The 23,601-nt window shown below is 42.0% G+C and overlaps 1 protein-coding gene across 1 annotated transcript; it reads left to right on the forward strand.

The window, feature by feature from the left end:
• The first annotated feature begins 1,342 nt into the window (after positions 1-1,342).
• On the forward strand, positions 1,343-13,915 carry RPP40 (ribonuclease P/MRP subunit p40). Its single transcript, XM_071452683.1, has 8 exons — positions 1,343-1,638; positions 3,557-3,701; positions 4,583-4,651; positions 6,763-6,858; positions 7,994-8,119; positions 11,329-11,527; positions 12,439-12,573; positions 13,339-13,915. The coding sequence occupies exons 1-8, from the start codon at positions 1,519-1,521 to the stop codon at positions 13,535-13,537; spliced, it is 1,089 nt and encodes a 362-aa protein (XP_071308784.1). The 5' UTR covers positions 1,343-1,518; the 3' UTR covers positions 13,538-13,915.
• Positions 13,916-23,601: the final 9,686 nt, after the last annotated feature.

The raw sequence follows: 23,601 nt of genomic DNA on the forward strand, positions 1-23,601 counted from the left end.
AAGCTCACAAAATGCCCAACACACCCCACAAAAACAGCCCCCCCGCCAAAAAAAAAAAAAAATCAAATCAAACAAACAAATCAAACCCTCCACACGCTGCTTTGAATGTAGCTGAATTTTCCTGCCTGGCTCTGGGATGATTGATCAGAGGCTTGAACTTTTCACCCCTTTAGCAGCACAGGCTTTCTGTGCTGACCGCCGCAGTGCGAGGCTCGTCTGCCCGCAGAGGCTCCTGCTCGCGGCTGTGATAACAACTGATATTAATCATATCGCTCCTTCCCCATTAACGCCTGCCTGCTCAGAAGGCTACTGTGATTACACAGCCTTTTTTTTTTCTTTTGATTCGTAATAACCCAATCAATCTGATTTATACGGGCAGTGCAGCATCCAGCCCTCCTCCAGGGCTGAGTTAAGGAGCCGGTGCGGCTCCCGAGGCGCGGCTTCACCTCGGTGCGGGGCACAAAGCTCCGGGCTCGGAGCAGCAGCAGTAGCAGCAGCGTCCCGGTGTCCCTGCAGCACACGGGCACTTGGAAAGCTCATGCCCTGAAACAAGGGGGGCTGAGTCAGCCCAACGAGCCAGAAGCGCTGCACACAGCGACTGTGCTGGCCACAGAAGCGGCAGCTACCCAGAAAGTTGCTTGGTGCGATTTCAAATTAAATTGGAAGCCACGAAGCCAGGGGACCGGCACTGCAGGAAGGCGGAAAAGCCGGAATTTGGTGCATGCTTTGCGTGAGATGCACACGGTACAGAAGGAGCGGGGAGACAGCACAGCCGAGGCAGGGTCGTGCTCCATGGCTCCTGTGCGGTGCCTGCTTATCCAAGCAGAGCGTCCCGAGAGGGGGCCCGGCAGGGCAGCCCCCCGTGCCCGGCCCAGCCTGCGGGGCTACTCGGAAGGCAGTGAACGGTTGGGTTGGAAGGGACAGCAAAGCTCATCCAGCTCCATTCCCTCTACGCACCTTCCACTACTGAGGTTGCTCAAAGCTCTGTCCAACCTGGCTTTGAACACTCCCAAGGATGGGGCATCCACAGCTTCTCCTGGCAACCTGTTCCAGTGCCTCAGCACCCTCACAGTAAAGAATTTAATCTTAATATCTAATCTAACCCTACGCTCTTTCAGTTTGAAGCCATTGCCCCTTGTCCTGTCACTCCAGGCTCTTGGAAAACGTCCCTCTCCAGCTCCCTCCGGGCACTGAACCACCGCCGTGCTTAAACCACCGCGCACCCAGCAGATGCACACCCAGCCCCTGCGGGGGCGGTGTCCGATCTGTGCCGGGGCTGCTCATAGCCCGCAGGGACCGACAGCTCCAACCGGCCACCGGTGCTGGGCAGGGCACCGGAGACAGCGGCGACAGCGGCCCCGCAACCACCACGGCGGAAGCGGCTGCGCCGCCGGAGCCGGCGGACGTGACCTCACGGCACGGCCCCTTTCCGGCCCTCCTCGCCGCGTGTGGCAGCTCCCGGCCGGCGGCGGAGGAGGAAGAGGAGGAGGAGGAGGAGGAAGGCGGGCGGGATCCGGCATGCTGCCGGCGCAGCTCGGGCGCGCGCCGCGGCACCTGCTGGTGTGCGAGCGCGGCCACGCGCGCCACCCGCGCTCGCGGCACGCGGCGCACGTGCTGGACCACGCCTACAGCTGCCGCGTGAGTGGCGCGAGCGCGGGCCCCGGGCCTCGGCGGGACCCCCTCAGGGAGGCAGGGAAGGGAAGGGAAGGGTCGGAGCTGCCCACGCCGCCCGTCCCGGGGGTTCTGCCCATCGGCCGCTCCAGGGCAGCATTGCTGGTGCCCCGCTCGCGCCAGGCTCGGCGTTCTATGGGGGCTCCTCCGTCCTTGCCTGCGCGCCTCATTTTTGAGGAGGGGAAAAAAAAAGAAGGCAAATTCGCCCCGCTTTGTATTCGTGGTCTCTCTCAGCATGGGAGAAACAAACTCTTTCCTTCCTTCAGGAGCGAAGGAGCGGGCGGGCAGGAGGAGCAGAGGGGGGAGCCCGTGGGAGAGGTGATTGTGCCGATTTTAGGAGCTCTCTGAACACGGGCGCAGGGTCCAGTCTAGAAAGGAGGGATCGTTCGTTCCGCGCAAGGCAGAGGTTTCCACAAGCCAAGCACACCACCTATCAAAACTTTTCACTGTTTACACATTTTAGCAAACCAAGGAATTAGTGTTCATTAGCTACAAGTTACATGGTTCTCTTATTAATTAGTATTCTATCTTCTGTTGGTTAGTGAGTTTCCCATGCTAATTAATCCGCATGCTCAGTCTTTCTCTGCTTAGGAGTCAGGGGGTTTATGGGGTCGGTGGCCGTGTTCTCCACCTGCCGGAATTGCCTTTTATCCTCTCAGAGCTGGTTCAGCAGAGTTGCTGGGTTTATTAAGTTTCTTACTTCTTTTGGGAGTTCTGCCAAATGTCTTTGTGACCTGTAAATGCTGTGTTCTTTCTGCCCGCTGTCAGTGGTACATCATTCTCCCCGAGCTTTGTTAACCTCACCCTGGGTCTGAGATCACTGAAACATGTCCAGCCCTAAACGTTAACAAAGAGACCTGGACTTTTCACTTAAAGCTTGTTAGCTGTGCTCTTGTCTCATGGATTAAATCTCCTTTCTTGTTGATTAGACTTGAAAGTGTACAGAGGCCAAACATCAAAGAACATCCTTCCTTAAGAAAATTTGTAGGTATTCCACATTTTGCAGCAGTCGGGCAGGACCCTGTTTCATAACCCCTTTCTCGTACCCTGTAACTCTCTGGGCTAATTGTTAGCTGTTTCTGACTTCTGAGACATTTTTAGCAGCTAATCAGAGAACTTTCTACCGGTGTGGAAGGCAGCTCATTTGTCAGTCCTTACTTCTCTTGAACACGTGTGCTAAGGGAGTTACACACCTGTTCTCCAAGAGCTTTGGGAAAGAAGTTTTTTGGGGAGTGGAGGGGGGGGGGCAAGGAGACAGACCTTTGTGCTGCCTGGGAAGCTTCATGCTTGCCCATGTATTACTTGCCAGATATTACCTTGTTTTCCCTGGTCTGCCAGACTTTAGGGATCTTTTGGTCTATGGAAAATGTACAGAGAAGGTTTTAAGCAAAAGGTAAATTGAAGGTTCTACTTTGGTCTTTTCCACTAAGATCACAGGAATGCTTAGCCTACATTTTTAGTTAAAGCTGCTTCAACAAGTGCTCCAGCAAGGGCTGAAGGAGGTGTCCCAGTGTGACATCAAGCTAAAATGTGTAATGATGTGAAACGAGATCTTCTGTTAACTCATGCTGTGTAAGATCACATCTTTACATAATACATCAAATGCTATTGTATAGTAAAAAAAGGGGGGAAAAAACCCCACAAAACAAAAAACCAAACCCCAAACCACCAAATAATGTATTTAGTGTACCTAGAGACTATGAAGATTGATACATTTTGAAGACAGTAGCCTGATATTACTTTTTTTTCCATCTCATTTTGACATAATATACTGATACGTCTTTGAAAAGTAGAGGTTTTCTATTTCTTGTTGTTTTGTTTGGTTGGGGTTTTTTTCAGAACAGGTTTTAGGATAGGATTTACATTACAAATATGTTCTTAATAGGTGTCTTTTTTGATCCCGGAATGTGGGGTGCTTCCTGAAGTGCTGAAAAGCACAATTGCAGATATTGGAGAGTACTACCTGGTGAGGAATTTACCCATTCATGAATTGGTCGCTCATGAATTCATTGATGCTTTCGTGAAGAAAGGTAAGGAGGAAATCAGAACATAACGAACGCAGCCAAAATGTAGTTGTTTTATAGCACAGCTAAATTTTCAGCAGTCTTATTAGTATTTATTCTGAAAAGTATTTTAAAGGAAGGAAGGGAAAAATACTAAGCAAATTCTTCACAAATTTGTTCATATGCTTTTTTCTGCTTTGTCATGTGTGACAATGTTTGTTTACACCCACTGGGTCCAAAACTCCTGTGATTTTTCCTTGTAAATTTCTCTCTATTCCACCTCAATTCTGAAAGCCAGCTATCAAGAGGGCTTCCATGTATCCTCATACCTGTTTCTTCTACACCTCACTTTTATGCAAATTCTTGTAGAAATCTTCCTTCTCCCTTTTTTGTTCCTTCAACACAGAGCTGTGCTGAGCTGTGTTCCACAGCAGGCAAGAGAAAAATATAAATATGCTTCCTTATTTTTTATGTTTCACTGGGAGAGCTGTGACAGCTCATCCTTACTCAGTAAGAACAAAGAGGATGCAAAGAAAGACACAGCCTCTGCCCAGCCACCTTGTCTTTGTGTGAACTGGTAATAAAAATATGTCTGGGAAACAATTGGGCTTTCCATTTGATGACTGGGGAGAGTCACAAGTGGAAAGAAAGAAAATGTTTTCATATAGGGGCATATTATTAATATTATCCCTATTATAAGCCCTTTAAAATATTGCCAGAACAGGGTTTATAAAATTAATAACAATGCCATTTTGCTTGAGAAGGTGGAAGAAAGTTAGTCGATGAAAACACAAGAGTGATTCAGATGGTGTTTGTCATGTTTAGTTGTCTTGCAGTGAATTGTTTCTCTTGCCATGTCTGTCTTTACAGACTGTGTAATCTCATGTTTTTCTGCTTTACTGTTAAAGGTTCATGCTACGCACTTACCTATAAGACAAAAATTGATCAAGATAATACTGCAGCTCTGCTACCAAATGGTATGGGAGATTTGTTTTGCTTTCAGTAACTCACGTCAGTTGTGGTCTGGGTTGTTTCGGGTTGTTTCTGGGTTTGTTTTTTTTTTTTTTTTTTTTTTTTTTGTTTTGTTTTTTTTTTTTTTGTTTTTTTAATTTGGAATGATAAATATTTTTTTTTATTTGGAATGCTATTTGGAATGTCAACTGGAAAATAATGCTTACTGTACTTGCCAACTTCGTTAGAAATACGTGTGAATTGGAAAAAATACTAATTTTAGCTCTTTTTTTCATTCATGCTGTTAAATTATTTATTTCATCTAAAGGAAGTTAAAAAACAATAAAAATGAGTTTCCTTATGTATAGTCAGATTGTCAATGCTTCAACCATAATTGCAATTGCTACATAATTGCTTTGCAATCTTTACAAAGATTGCAGTCTTTGTAAAAACATTGCATCCCAACTTCGTGTTTCCTACTGATCTTAAAGACAGAATTTGTATCAAAATGAAAGTTATCAGCACTGCTTAGGAACACTTATAAAATTTAAAGTTTTTATTCTCATGAGACCCCACCTTGGGTACTTCATTCAACTCTGGGTCCCCGGCACAGGAAGGACACAGACCTGCTGGAACAAGTCCAGAGGAGGTCACAAAGATGCTCACAGAGCTGGATCACCTCTCCTATGAAAACAGGCTGAGGGAGCTGGGGTTGTTTAGCATGGAGAAGAGAAGGCTCTGGGGAGAATCAGAGCACCTGCCTGTACCTAAGGGGAAGAGAACCACAGAGGAAGTTTTTCACTGGTCATGTAGTAGTAGGATGTGGGGGAATGGATTCAAACTGGAGGAGGGAAGGTTTTGACTGGGTATTAGGAAAAGAGTCCTTGCTCTGAGGGTAGTGAGGCCCTGGAACAGGTTGCTCATAGAAGTTGTGGATGCCCCATCCCTGGAAGTGTTCAAGACCAGGCTGTATGGGGCTTTGGGCAACCTGGTCCTGAGCAACCTGGAAGGTGTGTCTGCCTATGGTAGAGGGGATGGATTTGGATGATCTCTACTGTCCCTTCCAACCCAAACCATTTGATGATTCTGTGAGGATTCTGTGATTCTCTGAGAACTATGTAACATGTTAAAAGTCTGTTTCAATTGCATCACAGTTTTATGAGAAGACATCATAAAATGTCCCACATCTCAGGTGAGAAAATGAAGCTATTTTGAGCTTCAATTACATTGTCTTATTTCTGTTTAACAGTACATAAGATATAATAGAAATACAAACTGATCTATCTGCCTTCCAGCCTAAGAAACTGTAATATGACAAGTGCCCATAAGGTCATGGGTAAATTCAGATTGTTCTGAAGAATTCTTTTATGTGTCTGTTAGCACAGTCCTGGCAAAATGGATACTTGATAGTGATGTAGTTTGTGTGATACAAATGTTACAAGCTGTGCACAATTATTGCAGAGGCAGTGTTGCAGTCCCTGGTGATGTCACTGTCTGAACTCTTCCTCTGCAGCCTTACTTGTTTGTGTTCTGTGCTGTTACTTGTGCAGTAGAACCCAAGGACTGTGTTGGAGAGAGAGCTGCTGTGTGAAGCTCTGTACCAAGCAGCAGCAGCCAGATCTAGTTTATGAGCACAGAAGCAGAGTTGTTCCAGCACGTATCAGCTCATCGCTAGCAGGCGTAGTTTACTCAGTGTGAGTAGTCCCACTGGACATGGAGGAACTGCTTTTGTTTATTTAGTTGAGCAGTGCACGTTGAGCATGAATGTTTACTAAATCAGGCCCTTGTGCAATGTAGTGCTCAGCTAATGACACAGCAAGTGCTAGAGGATGAGTGGAGGAAAGATGGAGACAATGAACTGAGTAGTACAGTAAAAAAGCTATGACTATCTCAGAAATAATATTATGCTTTTCTTACTCTAGTTCACAAGACCTCTTTGATAAAAAAGAATAATTGACTTATAACCTTTTTTTTAAGGATTAATCTGGTAATCCATTTAACTGGAACTAAGGAGTCTGCATTACATTAGTAATACCATTGATCCAAAGCTAACGTTGTAAAAGGTATACAGTTCTCAAAAGACTTCAAAGGGAACCAAGTAGAAGACTATTTATATTAAAATTTGGTTTGTTTATAGGTAAACTAATTCTGTCAGTGGATAAGGATACTTATGAGGAGCTTGGACTGCAGGGTCGCCCTTCTCGGTATTCAGGCAAAAAAGTAATGCGATATAGTAAGTATTGATTTAAACAGGGCTGATTTGAGAAGCACCTTGTTGGCTGTTGAAACCTCCCTTTCACTACAATTAGTTGTCTAGGTTATATTTTTCCAGATGCAAATACAAGGACTGCCTGAAGAGAGAAAGTACTTTTTTCCAAGTAGTAAAGCAGCTTTAAGGACACAACTACATCACCTTTTCAGTACTCTATAAAATTTTTAATTTCAAGGGTTCTCATTGTGCTGTTTCTACTGGAGTGATGTAGTACTTAAGAATTTTTGCATACACTGCATGGTGTCTATACCTTCTGATTTGAGTTAGAAAATTTTAAATTGATTAAGGAGGTGTTTAAAATGTGTACACTGTACAAAATCAGTGAAAAGCCTCACCCAAGGCTGCATGCTTGAAAGGCAGAATTGTTCTATGTTTCACACATCTAAAATGGTAATCTCTATGTACCAAGTACTTGAAAAACATAATTTTTTAACAGCTGCAGAGGAGACATCTTCAGTGTGAATTTTATTAATTTGTCTTTTTAGGAAATAAAAAACCCAAACATGAACACTGTGCCATCTCAAATGAATTGGAACTTGCAGCAGTTGATTGCTATAGTTACATAAAAACTTTAGGAGGGGAAACTTGTTATCTCTAATAAGTATTTTGGCAAAATGGGACATAATTTTACCATTCTGATCATCAAAATATATAATGAAATTTCCATTTGAAAAATAAATATAACTTATGCATGGGACAATTCACCTAGGAAAAAACCAACCTATTGAAAAAGTGTCATTCTGTATACATGACTTTTGTTGTTAGAAATTATAGGGGTTTTTTTACTGCTAATAGCTTGCCTGATTAGCAAGATATGTTTAAGGCACTGTTCAGGGACTTCTGTCAATGCCATTTCAAGAGGAATCTGTCCCTCTAGTCATGAGGAAGCAGTTCCAGATTATATCAAAATAAGGACTGCAGGAGGTGAATATTTATTTGCATAATGGGGAGTCATATTTGCATAATCAAATACTTTGTAAAGTTTCTGCAAATGTAAAGAGGAAGTTTAATGTTCTTTGGTTTCTTTGTGCTCTTCTAATTTAATAATAAATTTTATTTTAATTGGGTACCAATAGCTATTGTGTATTTTCTGCAGTTATCACTGTTGACTTGACTGATGCTGGCTTTCACCCTGAGAGCAAGAAACATAACAGAGTGCTTTGGGCCTTGAAAGAAAAGAAACCTTTAGAATTTGACTTCCTACTGGCTTGGTATAGTACAGGTAAATAAGAACCAAAAGCAAAACTAAAGTGCAGCTGACGTTAAGTCCAAATATTTTTAGTTTACTGGTTTTTTTTTCTAGTGATTGTACAAATGCATTTTCAGTGGAGGAAAAAGATTAAAATGTGTATGGGTAGGATTTTTTGTTTGTTTTGTTTATTTGTTTGGGGTGGGGAGGGTGTTACTTCCTGTGCACAGAACATCTCAGTTCAGGAGCACAACAGTGATTCATAGGAGATATATTAGTTGCTTCATTTCCTTTCTCTGTGTTGCCCAGGCTTTCTGGCAAAACCACTGTTTGATAAAAACTGCCTGCCTCTTGTTTATAAATTTGTGACATACATAACCATCATCAATATTCTTTTTTTGGTTTGTATTTTTTTTTATTAATACACATAAGTTATGTATCTAGTTACATACTTAGGATGAGGAGCTCTGATTTCCTCAGTAGTTACAGGACATGTACAGATTCCCTGTTTACATCATGTGCCCAAATACACAGAGTGCTGTTTGATCACTTTATTCTCAAGCTTGTTTGAGATTGGAGCCAAGTAAAAGGTTGCTATAAGAAATTGTACTGTTTCAAATAATCATCTACTCTTTATCTACTGTTTTCCAATTACACTATTTTTTCTTCTGGACTCAAGTATTTTTCCTCCTCTGAGGGAAATTTTTTCAAGTCCCCAGAACAGGGGAGTACCTCAAGTACCTCAGAACAGGCTGTATGTAGGGATATGTAGCATTTACATAGAACTGATGAAAACTGCAAGTGACATTGTTTTCTTCATCACAGATGTGTAGCTTTTTGGTATTGTTTCACTTTGAGTCTCCACACTAGGGAGAAAGGATATTAGAAAGGTCCCTGAGAATGCTTTCCCATCTCCTCTTTTTATTGTTCATTTTTCCTGGCTCTTTAAGGCCAAGTCTGAGAAGGAGTTAACTCATCTGAGAAATGCAAGCTGTTTACAAGCTCCTTTAGGAGTGTCCCATGTTTCACTTTATTCCTTCTTGCTTCCCCTCCCCCTTTCTAAGTACTAATCATATGACAAGGATGCTTCCTTGTTTGTCCTACAGAAATTGTTTAAAGGCTTGCAATTCCCGTCCTTGTAATCTTCAGGAAAGAGTCACAGTGAAGGCTGTTGCTACCATAAATGGTGACATAAATCCAACTGAGGTGGCAGATCTTCACGCTCAGCTTGCTTGGATTTATTGACCCCAGACAGAGAGCAAAATGCCTCTAGGGCCACTATTTTTCATATGTTTGCTGCTGCCCGTGCTAACAGCATTCAGGAAGAATAGCAATTCTTTTTCCCCTCACTTTCTTACATTCCCCAAACAGGTCAGGTCAATCATTTCCTGCATATGGAGTTAAATCTGAATGCCTTTCTGTGCCAGAATCTTGTACTCATAACACACAAAAGACTATTAGTTCCTTAGTACTGACAAAAGAAAACTTTTATAGGTTTTTATTAATAGATATGAGACATTGTGTAGATTCTGCTGGAAGGGAAAAAGTGGGCTGTGTTTTGTCAAGAGAATCTGTGTCCTCTGTGAACCTTCTGCTTTCAGCCTTCCTGCTGATGTCTGGCGTTTCTTGCTATGGCCAGTACTGCAGGATTTTTGGTTTCCATACCCAGTTTTCCCACATTGTGGGTTTGGCACCAAGAACAGGAAAAGGCAATATGGAGCACCTCATGTCTTTAATGACAGAGGCAATACAATCTTTTTTCTATTGCTGTAATTTCTATCACAATTTTACATGTTTATTGGATGAAATTCAATGGTCTCTGGAAAACTTTGATGATGTGCCTGGTTAACATAGAAAGCTGTGCTGTAGCTAGAGGAATTGTTCTGTTAGGGTCTGACTGTAGTCTTTGAGATTTCCTGCATTTAGGGCTGTAGCTGAGGCTCCTGTATGCAACAGACATGTAAAATGTATGCCGTTCTATATTTTACTAGGAATTCTAGGGCAAAATTATACATTATTTCAACCTTTTAGGCTAACAAGTGCTAATAGAATGTAAGGAAGATCATCTCTTCTGGCACTCCTCAGACTTACATATATCTTTATAAAAATGCTAAGTTAAGAAGAATTCAGTGACTGTCTTTGTCACTGTGTCCTTTGGAACTACCTTTTTTGAAGAATGACTAAAAAAAAATTGAGCTTAATCCTCCTTTTCCTACTCCCCCAAATGATTGTCCTTGCTGACGTAAATATGGCTGATACACTTTAGGCAGTCCATATTTTCTGATAGGATATTTTAGATATAGTGTTCCACAGTGAACTCTACACTATTCTTGAATTTCTGCTGTTTACACATGCCTTTTCTGTGGTATCTAGCTGTTCCTCTGCACTTAAGACTTTTCATGAGTAAGGCATTATTTCTTGGTCTCCTAGACACCCGTTGTTACTTCTTGAAAATAGCACATATTATCTGGAATTTGAAATTTAGGAGAATTTATTCCATGTCAATTACCTCCCTGCTTCAAAACCAAGTTGGTGATATCTCTGAATTTAAAATATGCCAGCTTAGGTTAGTTTTTTAGTCTAGGTACCTGGTGTTTTGGATCTCTTAGTAGTGCTTTCCCACAAGTCCATCAAGGTACATTTAATTCTTACAGCCATACTGCAGTGAGGAGGTATCAGGGAGAGGGGAGCAGGGGTGAATTTATTCTTCTAGTAAAGCGACATTGGTGATGTATTTTGATTTCTTTACCCTCTTCTCTTTCTTCTCTCTGCAGTCTTTATGCTCCAGATTATTCTGGAATATCTCTTGACATCATTGATAAATCTGTTCTTAAACCTCTAATCACATGTTCACTTTTCCATTATTCAGGGAAAATGCTGTTCTGAGATGACATTCCTGCTCCATTTTATCTGTTCCTTTTCAAGAACACTCTGAGTTCATCTTTTTAACAAGCTCATTTTATTACTCACGCAGTTAATTTGCTTGAATTTTGTATTGGCAAATCTACACTTCGTAGTGAGATAGCAAATTTACTGAGCTGTATTAAGTTCCTGAATCTTGCACTAACTTGTATTTCCAAGAAGATAAGGAAGCTGAAGATTGTAAGGTTCTGCCATGAATTAAAAGCATACAAGCAGTTTCACACTGCATTTTTTTTGTTTATATACAAATGTTTCACGTATTCACTGCTTCTTTTGTTTAGTAGTTTTGTAACAGCTGTTTGTGGTACTGTGTTGTTAAGGTGCAGAGGGATCAACATTGATGTCATACTTTTCAAAAAACCAAATACAGGCCCTGAAGCCAAAAATAACATTCAGCACCTTAAGGGACTTGCAGTGTCCAGTGTTACAAAGTAATGATCTACAAGGAAAACCAGAGGAGTCCTGCAGTACAGAGGAGCTCTTTGAATGGCTGGGTGCTGTCTTGAATCAAGTTAGCTTGTAAGTACTTGAATTTGTTTGGTCTTTAAAAATGTTTTAAGTAAGGAAAACCACAATTTATTTTAAGAAATAGTTGAATAAAACTTAAGACAGACACTGTTTTATAAGTGAGAGTCTTTTATGCAGTTAAATGTTTATGTAAGTCTTGAATGATTTTATCTGTGTTCTTAGGGGTACCCATATGTACTGGATTGGGCTGGGATAGAGTTAATTTTCTTTGCAGTAGCTGGTGTGGTGCTGTGCTTTGGATCTGTGACTAAGAGTGTTGGTAACAGGGAATGTTTTAGCTCTTGATGGGTAGGGCTTGCACAGTCTGAAGGCCTCTTTCTGTCTCTCCTATGGCCCTGCCAGTAAGGAGGCTGGGGGTGGGCAGGAGGCTGGGAGAGAAGCCAGCAGGACAGCAGACCCCAGCTGAACAGAGGGATATCTCACATCATGGGATATGGTGACATGCTCAGCAGCAAAAGCTGGGGCAAGGATGGGTGGGAAATGTTCGGAGTTCCAGTGTTTGTCTTCCCGAGTCAGTTATAATCCCTGCCTTCCTGGAGATGACTTCACATCTGCCTGCCATTGGGAGGTAGTAAATGAATTCCTTTGCATGCTTTGCTTTGTGTGGAACTTTTCCTCTGCTTATTAAATTGTCTTCATCTCAACCCATGCATTTTCTCCCTTTACCCTTTCAGTTCCAGGTGGGAGTGGGTGAGGGAGCAGCTGTGTGGTGTTTGGGTGCTTATAGGGTTAACCCAGAGCACCATGAGATCTTTTGTATTGGTTGCTTTGTCATTAGTTACTTGGCATTAATTTAGATATACATAGATCCTACTTGTTTGGTACAAGTTCTGATTACTAAGACATCCTATAGAATATTTAAAGCATATTTATTTCAGTTACCTCATTGTTTTTTCTTCCAGAGACAACAAATCCTCCAGCTTCTTATCAACCTATTGCTGCCCTGAGCCCAACACAGTGGTGGAAAAAGCATTTTTGTGCACAATCACAGGCTTTATAATTCCTGAGAAGATTATTCAGTTATTGGAGCAGCTGTGGTAAGGACTGACAGGAGCACATTACTATAGCACTTGTACTCAAACACTTCTTGTTTGAAAACACTTTTAAATACTTTTCAGTTGGAAATAAATAGCAAAATATATAAATGTAGACTTTTGTTTTAATTAGGAAATTAACTGGAAGCTTGACATCAGTATAAAATATAAAAGACGATTTTGAATGCCTTGAATTTGAAGAAGCCATGTAGTCATGACTTTGGTTTTTGTCTGCATTTCTAAGATTCAGATAAATCTGAATCTTAGAATTGGCTGTATGGTACTCCTACATTTTTAAAATGCAGAGTGGATAGTATCTGGCTTTGATTATTCATAATCTATTTCCTCTCTGGTGGTAAAAGTATTTGTGTCAAGCATAGCCTTAGACTACTTTACTTCTTCCAATGTCCTTTTTCTTCCCTGATAGCAATTGTTCTCATTAAATTTTCAATTTTCTGAAAGACAGTGCATGCTATAGGAAAGTCAAAACTGCTACTTTACAACTTAGAACTTTTTCTAATTGCTACAACTTGCAGATTTGCCATGTATAAAACTATGATAGGAATAATAGATGGTCAATCTATCTTACTTTGATCCCTAATGTATTCTGAATATTTTCTTTCAAGTTTATTTATTATGGACTAAACTTTTTAACTGTTAATCATTTTTCACTGAAGTGTGTCTTTGATTATTTTACTTTATACTGTAGACTACAATGTGCTGCCTATTCCATTATAATCACTGATTATCTTGTCTTCTTGCCTGCAGTTGCTATTTTGGTGAACCAAAACTGGCACACTGGCTGACCTTAACTGTGCATGGCTTTGCAGACAGCCCTGTTTCCTGGAGAGAAAATGAACATGGTTTCCACAAAGGAGGAGAGAACTTGTACAACTTTGTCATTTTTAGAAATCTGGACTACTGGCTTCACATGGCTGTAGGAACTCATGATGATTGTCCTCCATAAAGCTATGTCCACAGAAGAAGTTCTCTAATAATCCCTTGTTACTGACAGAAAACTAATAAAATATTTTTTGTACAGGTAGTTATGTAACAGATTAAGTACTAAGAGTCTGATCATGTTTTTGTTATTTGTCACCAATGGAAGGAATGGATTTTTGTTTCTTCACTGTTACACAATGCCTTCTGAAAAACTTCACAAAACTTCACAGCTTTTCCTAAAAGTTAAGTTTTTGAGAGTTTTTCACAGGAACCTTCTTTTCCAGGAGCAAATTTGGAATTTGAAAGTTAGCTTTACATATTGCTAGCTAAAATATTTGTCAGGAAAGTTCATTTTGGGATTAAGTGTTTTATTTCTTTACATTAAAGATCTGCAAAACCTTCATATCCCTGTTAAAGGTATTTCAGCCTACATGCTAGCAAAAAACCCAAAGGGGAGGTGGATGTGGCCTCCTTGATTTGGTAGGGGGTAGGAGAATAAAGGTGAGGAGAAGGTGTGTGGCACTGGGAGGAGCACCCATTAAACGTGGAAAAACTGAAAGCTTACTGACCTGCCCCCCTGATTTTGCAGATCACAGTCGATTGCCCGAAGAAGTATGTTTCTGACAGTGAGGCAAAAGTCTGCTGCTTCCCTTCTTAACTGACCTACACACAGGCACACAAAATCTCTACTTTCAAAGGGAGGGTGTGGTTCTTGCTTACAGGCCAACCCATGCAGCTGAGATGTTATTGCAGACACGTTTCTGGGAAGGAAGCTGTGGACGTGCCCTCACACAATGCACTTGATGTGAAACAGGTTTCATTAACAGTAAGCAGTCATGCTGAGAGCATAGGCAGCTATAAAGAATCCACACTACTCCTGTTGAAATCCATGGAAAGGTGCATGGTGGTTTGGGGAAGGTGGGATTTGGGGTTTATTTTGAGGAGTGGGTACGTATCATTAAAGTACCAATGCAGTGCTAAAATTGAAGCTGTTCACTTAATAGAGTGAGAGATTGGCACTGGAAACTGGGGAAAAGCTGTAGTGGAAATGTCAGGGTGAGTGGCACAGAAAAGCAGAAGGACTGTGAGAAGCAGCTAAGCTCTACTTTTATCTGTTTATTGTTTCTCTTCAGTGAGGAGGATCCTGCTGGATGATTTACCAGGTGGTACTTGTCTAGCACACCCCTCCACTACCCATAACCCTCTTTTGCTCAAGGTCTGCTACATGTCCTACAAACACATCTCCAAAGAATCAGCAGTTTTCTAAATCATGACGTTATTTCTCAAAATTGTGCTGCCATGAGATGTTTCTAGTAGGCTGCCAGGAGCAGAAAATACATGTACAGACACAGACTCACACAATCACAAACTGAACAGACAATGGTACAAGAGTCTGGGAAAATTCTTGCCTTGGCACATGACTAGGGAATACTTAACACGGTTGTATTTCATGACTGTGCATCAGTGTGAAGGGCCTAAGTGTTGACTGAAGTCTGCTTTTGAAAGTGTCTGTTGAGGCATTATGGACTTACATAAAAGAAACTGGTAAAGAAGTATCTTCCTTTTTCCTCTTGACCAGAAGGTCAAGTTTTTACACCTGGAAGCTACACCTGTAGCAAAAATTCTAATACAAAGTTTAAAATCCTACATTTTTATGAAAAATTGAAGTTTGCAGATTCAGAGCTACTAACTGCAGGCCCTGTGAATGTGATCATCTTTCTACCAGATTCTAGTAAAACCTTTTCCTCAACAGTGTATACGGGCATAAAACTAAGTGTAAAATATTCTGCTCGAGGGGGAAAAAAACCCACCCAGAAGTAAGAATCTTCTATGGGTGGGTTTGCTTCCCATAGTGGTTCCAGAAGCAGCTGTAGGACTCTACTCTGAAGTGGCAGCAGTAGGACCAGGTGAAGTGATTTTTCTAATGAGAATCAGGTGAAAGTGTTTTTTTCTAATTGTTGCATGAGCACATTGGGCTCCTTTGTGGAGAAGGAGCTGCAGAAGTGCTGGTGGGTGCAGTGATTGCCTCAGTGAGGCCATTCTGGAAGGCAAGCTGAGAAAAAGGATTTCAGCTCCCAGTTGCTTCAGAATGTGAGTATTAAGGTAATTTTTCTTTTTAATTTTTTTTGTGGATGTCTAGGGAAATCTTAGCAGATTGGTCAGTGGTTACCTTCACCTCCTGTGTACACAGGCCATGGACTGCAAGCATTTCTCAAAGCTCAGCGTGGTGATGGCTGTGCTGCATCCTACAGTCTGTAGTGGTCTGCTGATGATGGCTTCAAATGGCTTTTCCAGCTAGGCAAGGGGTTAAAATACTGTTTGTGAATCCTGTAACTTGAACTGCTGGGTTGGTTTCTAGCTTTCTCCTGTTTTCTTTAAACAGATATAAAGTAAAATTGAGAAACGTCGTGTTGTTAATAGGCACTGCAGTTGGTCTAATCTGAGGCTCCGTGAGGTGCTACTGTGCTAACCGTGCTTCCTAGCAGGGTCCAATGTTGCACTCACCTCTAAGGAGAGAGGCTTTCCTGTGCTTGCTGGATTTTGTAGTAGCAGAGAAGAAAAACTGGGGTGGAATTTACCTATCTCATTCCTGTCTTACATCCTGGGGGAAAAAAAAAAAAAAAAAAAGAGCCCAAGGTAGTATTTTTTTCCTGAGATGAGGTACAGCAGCCTGCCCTTTACCATCCATATGGAGTACTCTGTCTCTCCAGGAGACTCCCAAGCACAGAGGAGACCCTTGCTGAGAAGACGAACAGGAAGGCATTGCTCACACGTTTGGGGATCCCCTTAAGAGGGAAGATCTGAGACCCAGCCAGGTGAGCAGTGGTTCAAGGAGGAATTGGGCAGGGCACGTGAGGTGGAAATAAAAGCTTTTGCCTGAGAATGAAAGATGGTTGCTGGTGATGTTCTTGCCCTTTGTGCCTGCCTGTAAGGGAGGACAGGAAAATGCAAAATGTTCCTGAGAGCTGCAAAAGTAATGGGGAGCAGCTGTGCACCAGCTGCTTCTGAGATCAAAGGCAACTAAGTGCTTACTAAAAAATTTTGCCTCGGGGGAGTGTTTTATCTTGCATGGGGAAGGAGAGCCAAATATCTGAATGCAGAGACAAGCCTGAGGCAAGCTGGTTGTGTGAGAAGTAGAGGTTTTGTTGTCCTGGAATGCGGACAGAAGCCACTCCTTGAGAGCTAGGGAATTGCTCTGCTTTAACCTCAGCCTCTCTGCTGGTGGATGGAGAGGGAATTTTGTTGAGAGGTTACTGGGGAGTAGCAGAACCCTCTGGAAATGGGCCACAAAGGCCACGTGCTTTTCCAGGCACCCTATCTTTGACTGAGTGTTTATGGGTGTTCATAAGCTGGTTGGTGTAGAACAAATAGAGGACAAATTTTCATATTGACAGAGGAAGATGAAAGCTGAGGTAGCTGGGTAACATGTGTTGCACAGAATCACTCTAAATAGAACATATCTGACTTTTTGATTTGCAAATGCTGCCTGAATCAGAAACCTGTCTGGAGAAATAAAGGTATGTAGGTATCCCATAAAAGTGTGCATCCCTTTAGGAAGAGTGAGAGACTAATGATTGTGATTGTACCACCATTGATGGTTGTGGGAGAAAAGGAATATTAGCATAAGGGGACTCTGAGAAAAGTTAGAGATAAGAATGTGAAAGAGAAATTTCTTTCTCAGATTGTGGAGATGCAGGGGGAAAACAGGGATACTAGGCACAGGCAGGGTTTAGGAAATGCAGGAGGGACAGAACCTGTGCTAATCTAAGGCAGCTTGAAAGGGAGGTGGCAGAGCTTAATGAAAGAGAAACATCAGCTCTCTTCTGGTTGCATCATGTTCTTATTTACTGGGAAATATCCATTTTGGAGAGGCTAGTCAATATATAAAGTTGGATGACTGGAAAAAAAGCCAAGTTCATATCTCATCAGCCTGGGGTTTGAATAGCAATTGTGGGAGCAAGGAAGGTTTCACAAAGATGGACCATAATGTTCTTGTTGGAAGAAATTTGTGTGCTTTTATTATTCCTTGCTACAGGCTGCCTCTCTTTGGTTTTTAGAGAAGTTCTAGAAATGCCAAAAATTTACAACTGTCTTGAGATAGATCAGATTCTGTTGATGTTGCTGTTAATTGCAATTAGCAGCTGGGCTGCTCACCCAATGCTGCAGAGCCACGGTGGAGTTTTGCTCATGCAGGGAGTGTCCCTGCTACAGCTACTACGAAAAGAAATGGTAAGGCAGACAAAAGATTTAAAGGAAAAGTAGAACTTAGAGGGGTGTTTCTCTTCCCCTTCTCATGGGATTTTGCATAGCAAATCAGTGGCTGATCTGGGATTAGAATGAAAGCTTTTTGTAGCTAGTCCAATACTCTAGCTGCTAGATTATAGTTCCTCTGATGCTGTTAATTGAAGATTAATGCATGCAATTGACTCTGTCTTAATGTGGCAGCTATTCTGGAACATGCTTGAACTGATTCTCTTTATAATTTTTATTCACAGAGTGGAGCTTAAAGTCCAAAACTGGAGACTAATTGAATTAGTGGGCTATTAAATAACCACCACCTTCTGAATAGTAACAAGAACTTCAGATATATCTTCTATAAACTAAGGCAACTACTTATAAAGCAGTGGCCTCTGTTTCACCCGTGGAAGTAGCTTCCAGCACTACTGAACAGAACTTATTTTAATGCAGCTGTATACAGAGAAAAAAGGGGGAGCTAAAGTGACTTTGAGCAGTTTTCAGCTTTCCAGAAAGCAAAGAGTAGGGAGCCTTGCTAAAGCAAGTTTTTTTTAGCTGGCTTTCTTAGAACAATTCAGTTATTAGAATATGGATGTGTTTGACTTGGGTAATTGAAGAATATCCTAAGCACTGGAATAGGCTCTTCTGCACCCTCCTCACCCCACTGTAAAATATAGATAAATATTGTTATTAATATTATTGCTGTTAATGCCTAGGGGAGATGTCCAGGTTCTATAGATACTGACAGCCTTTCTTCATCATCTTCCAGTAGGGGTACAGAGAATGCAAAGGGGCTTAGTTTTATTGTGTGGTTACAGTTGAATAACAGCACATTTATTGATTTATCATGCAGACAAGTATTTCTAATTTTGTCACTGTTGAAATTTTTAGCCCTATTCAGTGCTGCCAGAAGGAGTATGCATTTGTAAAAGGCTTTGTCTTAAGACTCTACAGGAGCTAGTGCTATAAAACTGCAAAAACATAGCAGTTTTCACAAGTTTTTGTAGTTTGGCATGGAATAAAATCCTTAATGATCTGGGCATTTTTCTGTCATTTGAACAATGCTGACTCCTATTTATGGAGAGTTTTCTTCTTTGTTATTGATGGGAATGAAGAATTTAAATGGTCAGTTTTGCAGAGCAGATGCAAAACCCAGCAGTGGTACATTGGTCTTTATGCCTGCTTTTTGGTCAGGTGCTAAATCCATCTTTAGCTCTCCTGGTGTCAGAACAAGGTGTTGTAGGCCCATAAAATGATTTAAATATGCTCGTGTATTTTTGAGCTTTGTGATCACTGGGTATAATTTGCTTTCCTATAATTGACTTAAATGCCATATCATGTACTTGTGACTGATCTGACAGGAAGGTGGTGGTGTGTTCCTGGTGTCACTGACTGATGTCTGTACTGCTGTTCAGGATGGCATGACTTGTATCTCTCATATTAAATACTTCAGAGTCACAGTGTGACACTCATGGAACCTCTGTGCCTGCACTGATCTTAAAGGTCAGTAGGAATAGCTGACCTTTAGCAATTCAGTGTGTGAGTTTGCAAGCTCCATGAATTAAGTGTTAAACACCATGAATTAAGTGTTTAAAAGTATATAAGCACCTTCAGATTATATCTGTAAAAAGCAGCAATCCATACAGACTTTTGAAAACTTTAGAAAAGCAGACCATTGTGGTGTTTATTTGTGACAATTGATTCTCCAAGGCATTGGCAGCCTTCAAGCTGGATACCCAGCCCCACAAAGTGCATTTCCTTTTCTTCTCAGAGCAGAGGTGCAGAAAAGTGGGTGTGCTGAGTAGTGAGCCACCTACACTAGCTGGCAGACAGTGTGAAGGATTACAGTGCTCTTTGGGCTTCTACTACAGCCTGCACTGGTGGAAGCGGAAATTTGGTAGAGGCGTTTTGGTTGGGTTTTTTTTGGGGGAGGTTGGATAGGACATGAGGACAGACAGTTTGAGATAGAAAGTGAAGGGTGCCTGGTGTGCAGTGATAGAGACCTCCAGGTTTTTCTTGTAGCCCTGGTAACAAATTGCTGGCTGACCTTCTACAAATAGCTCAGCAGTTCTGAGCTGCTCTGGCACTTTCCCATTCAATGCAACAGCCTCAGAGATGCTCCTTGCTTTGCAAAGCACTCTGAGAGAGCCATAGGTTACCATTGAATGTTCACAGAATTTACCTCAGAACCTGCAATTGGTGCTTGGTGCATCCATTTTCCTCTGAAGACTGCTAATCAGAGGCGGGGTGGTTCTGGCCAGGGCTTCAGGGCAAAACAAGTCCTGTCTTTCCTCTACCTACCTGGAGGGTGATGTAAGTGAAGGAAGTGGGGTGGGGCTTACTCTGCTTAAGACAAGTCTGTAATGTGCTGGAAAAACATGGCTCCATTTAGTCAGCAGCATTGCAGAGAACAGAGGGATGAAGGGTAACTAAGGGTAACATGGAGCATTTGGGATATTTATAAAAATGTGAAATGGCTTTACTTATTAAAAGAATGGTTGAGCATCATTAAAGGCATCAAAAGCAGAGTGGGAACACGCTTTGTGAATCAGGAGGAAGAGCAGTCCTTAGCAGTTGCTAATCTACTTATGTTCCAGTCGTGCTCAGAGTGTGGCTTTGAGGTCTGCAGCTCTTGTAATTGCCTGGAATATGTCACTCTGCAGTAAGATTCATTGTTTTGCTCTCCCTGAGAGGAAGGCTGGGATTTTTAGCTGTAGGACTTTGCTTTCAGTTGAGCAGGGAGACATTCCCGTGCATTGTTTTGCTGAAACACTATTAATTATGACTCCCATTATAAGCATGTCAGTTCCATGTGATCTAGGCAAAAATTGATGCATTTGGTGGGAAGCAGCCAAACCTTTATTTTGGGGATTATACATGAGGTTTAGAAGCCAAGTTTTGATCCCTCTTGATAGAAGTCCCTTAAACTTTGCAGAATCAGTAGGATGCTTTTTTGGTTCCCTGATTTCTCAAAGGGTCAGAGACTTAATTTTTTTCTTTCCTTTTTCTCTGCTTCTTGCTGCCAGGCTTTCTTTGCTATTCCCTAAGCAACGCTCAAAACATTTAGACATTAAGCTTCTCATTAAGTTAGAGTGAAATCAGAGCTCTGTGCCTTGCAACAAAGATTTAGAGGGGCAAGATTCAGCAGGGATTGAACACGTTTTCGGGAAGCGATATAAGATGTGGCTTCAAAAGGGCTTCCAGCCCAACCTCACCCCTGTTACTATGCATGGGAACCTCTCTCCTCTCTGCCTTCCCTTGAAGAGAAGTGAGTGCTTTTTTAAATAATGAAGAATTCCTGTAGTTTTCTTTCAAGTCCCCAAGGTATTTTTGGCCGTGGGAACATCTCGTATAGCTCCTATGGAAGTGGGATCTTGGAGTGTAGCCATGACACCTCCATGTAAGACAGCACACAAGCTCAAGGCAGAGCTCTTCACTGATGTTGGCAGATCAGGTGGAAAAGCCAATGTTTTGTTCTACAGATTTGTTTCTTTTGTGAATGATAAGCTATGCTGACTTTTCCTCTCTGGGGGCTCAGAGTGGAGTTGCTGCTCAGTTTCAACTAAATGTGAGATTTTTTTAGATGCAGTTGCTCTTCCTTCTGCTTCTTCTCTAATGCATGGCTGGATCAGATGAATTATATGCTGAAGGACCTCTTGAGTGGTGAGCTGTGAAGAAAATCATTAGCATGACTGTCAGAAGGTAGGCTTGTCCCATGCAGGGTTGCTTTGGTGCTTCATAATCTGGAGCAGCTCTTTCTTGTCTTACTCCAGAGTATGCACTGCTGAGTTGGCTCAGGAAGTTCAAGTCCTCCTGGATTCACTGACATCTGTTTGTCAAAGTTGAAAACTGCAGTGGTAACACATGATGGATGCTTGGCTGAAGCTTTTTCAATAACACAGAAATGGCTTCATGAACCAGACTTTGTCCAAAATGTCATAGGTGCTTGTCCCTGTAACTTGTGAGGACATGGTAGAAGCACCATGGGTTTTTAAGGTGTGCAGATCATACAACTACTACTCTAAAAGGGTTGTGGTTGGCCTCCTTTTTACCTTCAAATTCAATTTCAGCAAAAAACCCTGAAAGGATAAAGATGAAAATGGATTTAGAAATTGGTCTTGGACATAGACTAAATATGAAAAATTTTGCCTTGAATCTTTTTAATAACAGTCTAGAAAGATATACAGTATTTTCCAGACAAAAGATGAGGTTCTGATATGTTTATCTCTAAATAATCTGAGAGTCTCGTGGTCACAAGAGAACAGAATGTTTAGATAGTTGATTGCAGTGTACATAAAGAACTCTTAGGTTCTTCCACAGTGTCCTGGATTTGGTAAGAACCTGTCCTTTTTTCTTCCTAATGAACAAATAGGTTACAATGCTATTGGAATATGATCCCAATAATACCAGGTGGAACATGCCTGGGCTCTTCTGGCCCTTGCTGCTTGGCCAGAGGCGGCAGCTGTGATGTTTTCACCTCAGAGACACCCCTGGCTGGCTGGATGTTGCAGCTGGGCACTTGGAACAAGCCCAGGCAAGCAGGAACTCAGTTTTTACCTCTAATGGAAAGGCTTTAGGCGAGGTGGAGAGGAAAAGGAGATGGATTCTGCTAGAGGGTTAATCCAGAGTTTTATTCCGCGGTCACAGATCTCCAAATCTTGGTAACAGCTGCAACAGAATGCCGACCGCATGGTCCCGTGTCTTTTTAAGCCTGGGGAAAGGGGGAGGGGAAGGGGTAGGTGTGCCACCAACCAGGTGGGAGGGGGGCAGTCTCAGGCGACAATGACACCTGGACTGGCCAATGACCCCAGGGCTGAGGGGCATCTTTGGAACTTGACCAACAAGATGACGCCCCTGCTGGAATGTTAAGATTGACGGACAGCACTTAGCAAGGGGCAGGGGAAGGGAGAGGTTGGCACACCTCTCCCTTCTGGGGAGAGCTAAAACAGGATGTTGCTTCACACTGCAACACAATGCCAAATACCTCTGAGCATTTAAGTTTATTCCATTTACAATCAAATGAGATGAGATACTACCCTGTCCTAAGAGAAAAATCTACAAATACAAGAATCTGTGCAAAAGAAACCAAGACGCTGATCAGTCTTGTGCAAACTCTTTTGGTTTCTTGACCTTGTAGGACTATGGCAAGAAAAAAAGCCTCTTGATAATTGACCATGAAAGGCATATAAATGTTTTTGTTGCAAGCATGCAGGCTTATTTATTAGTACTGCTGTGGGTGGCATCATTTGGTGATAGTGGGCCCTAGAGCTGAGTCCTCTCATCAGCTCTGAGTTCTTCTGTGTGACCCTGAGCTGGGGCATATTTTTCTGGAATCAGTTTTGTCAAAGAATCCTGTTTCCATTCAGAAGTAGAAATAAGCAGCAGCTTGTTGTGGACTTCAGTTTCTCCTGACTTTACTCATCTTCAGTTTGCCTTTTTTTGTTGTTGTTGATGTTTTTTGACCTCCACAGATTTTCCCCTGTGTCTGTGATTTGAAATTACTACAGTTGGTTTTATTGCAGAGGGTATAAACTTTTTCCTGCTGTCTAAACCCTTCCTGGAAGAACTTTCTGGATGTTCTCACTGAGGGATTCACTATGGGTAGTAGCACATTAAGAGTGAAATGGTGCAACTTCTGAGCACTTTGCCCAATTTCTAATCAGTTCTCATGCTGAACATGAAACACCATAGCCTGCTAGCAGCACCATGTGAAGTGCAGTACTAATACCTTCTGGTACTTCCTTTAAAAAAAAGTCATTGAGAGGAGAAGCAAAGCTGCACAAAACATTTTGCTGTTACTACAAAAGGGAGGCTGTGGAAGAGGGAAGTGCACTGCAGAATGTTTCACCCAAT

The sequence above is a fragment of the Agelaius tricolor genome, unplaced genomic scaffold (assembly GCF_023055355.1).
Source record: "Agelaius tricolor isolate 1412-34295 unplaced genomic scaffold, bAgeTri1.0.p SCAF_2, whole genome shotgun sequence".
Lineage (NCBI taxonomy): Eukaryota > Metazoa > Chordata > Aves > Passeriformes > Icteridae > Agelaius > Agelaius tricolor.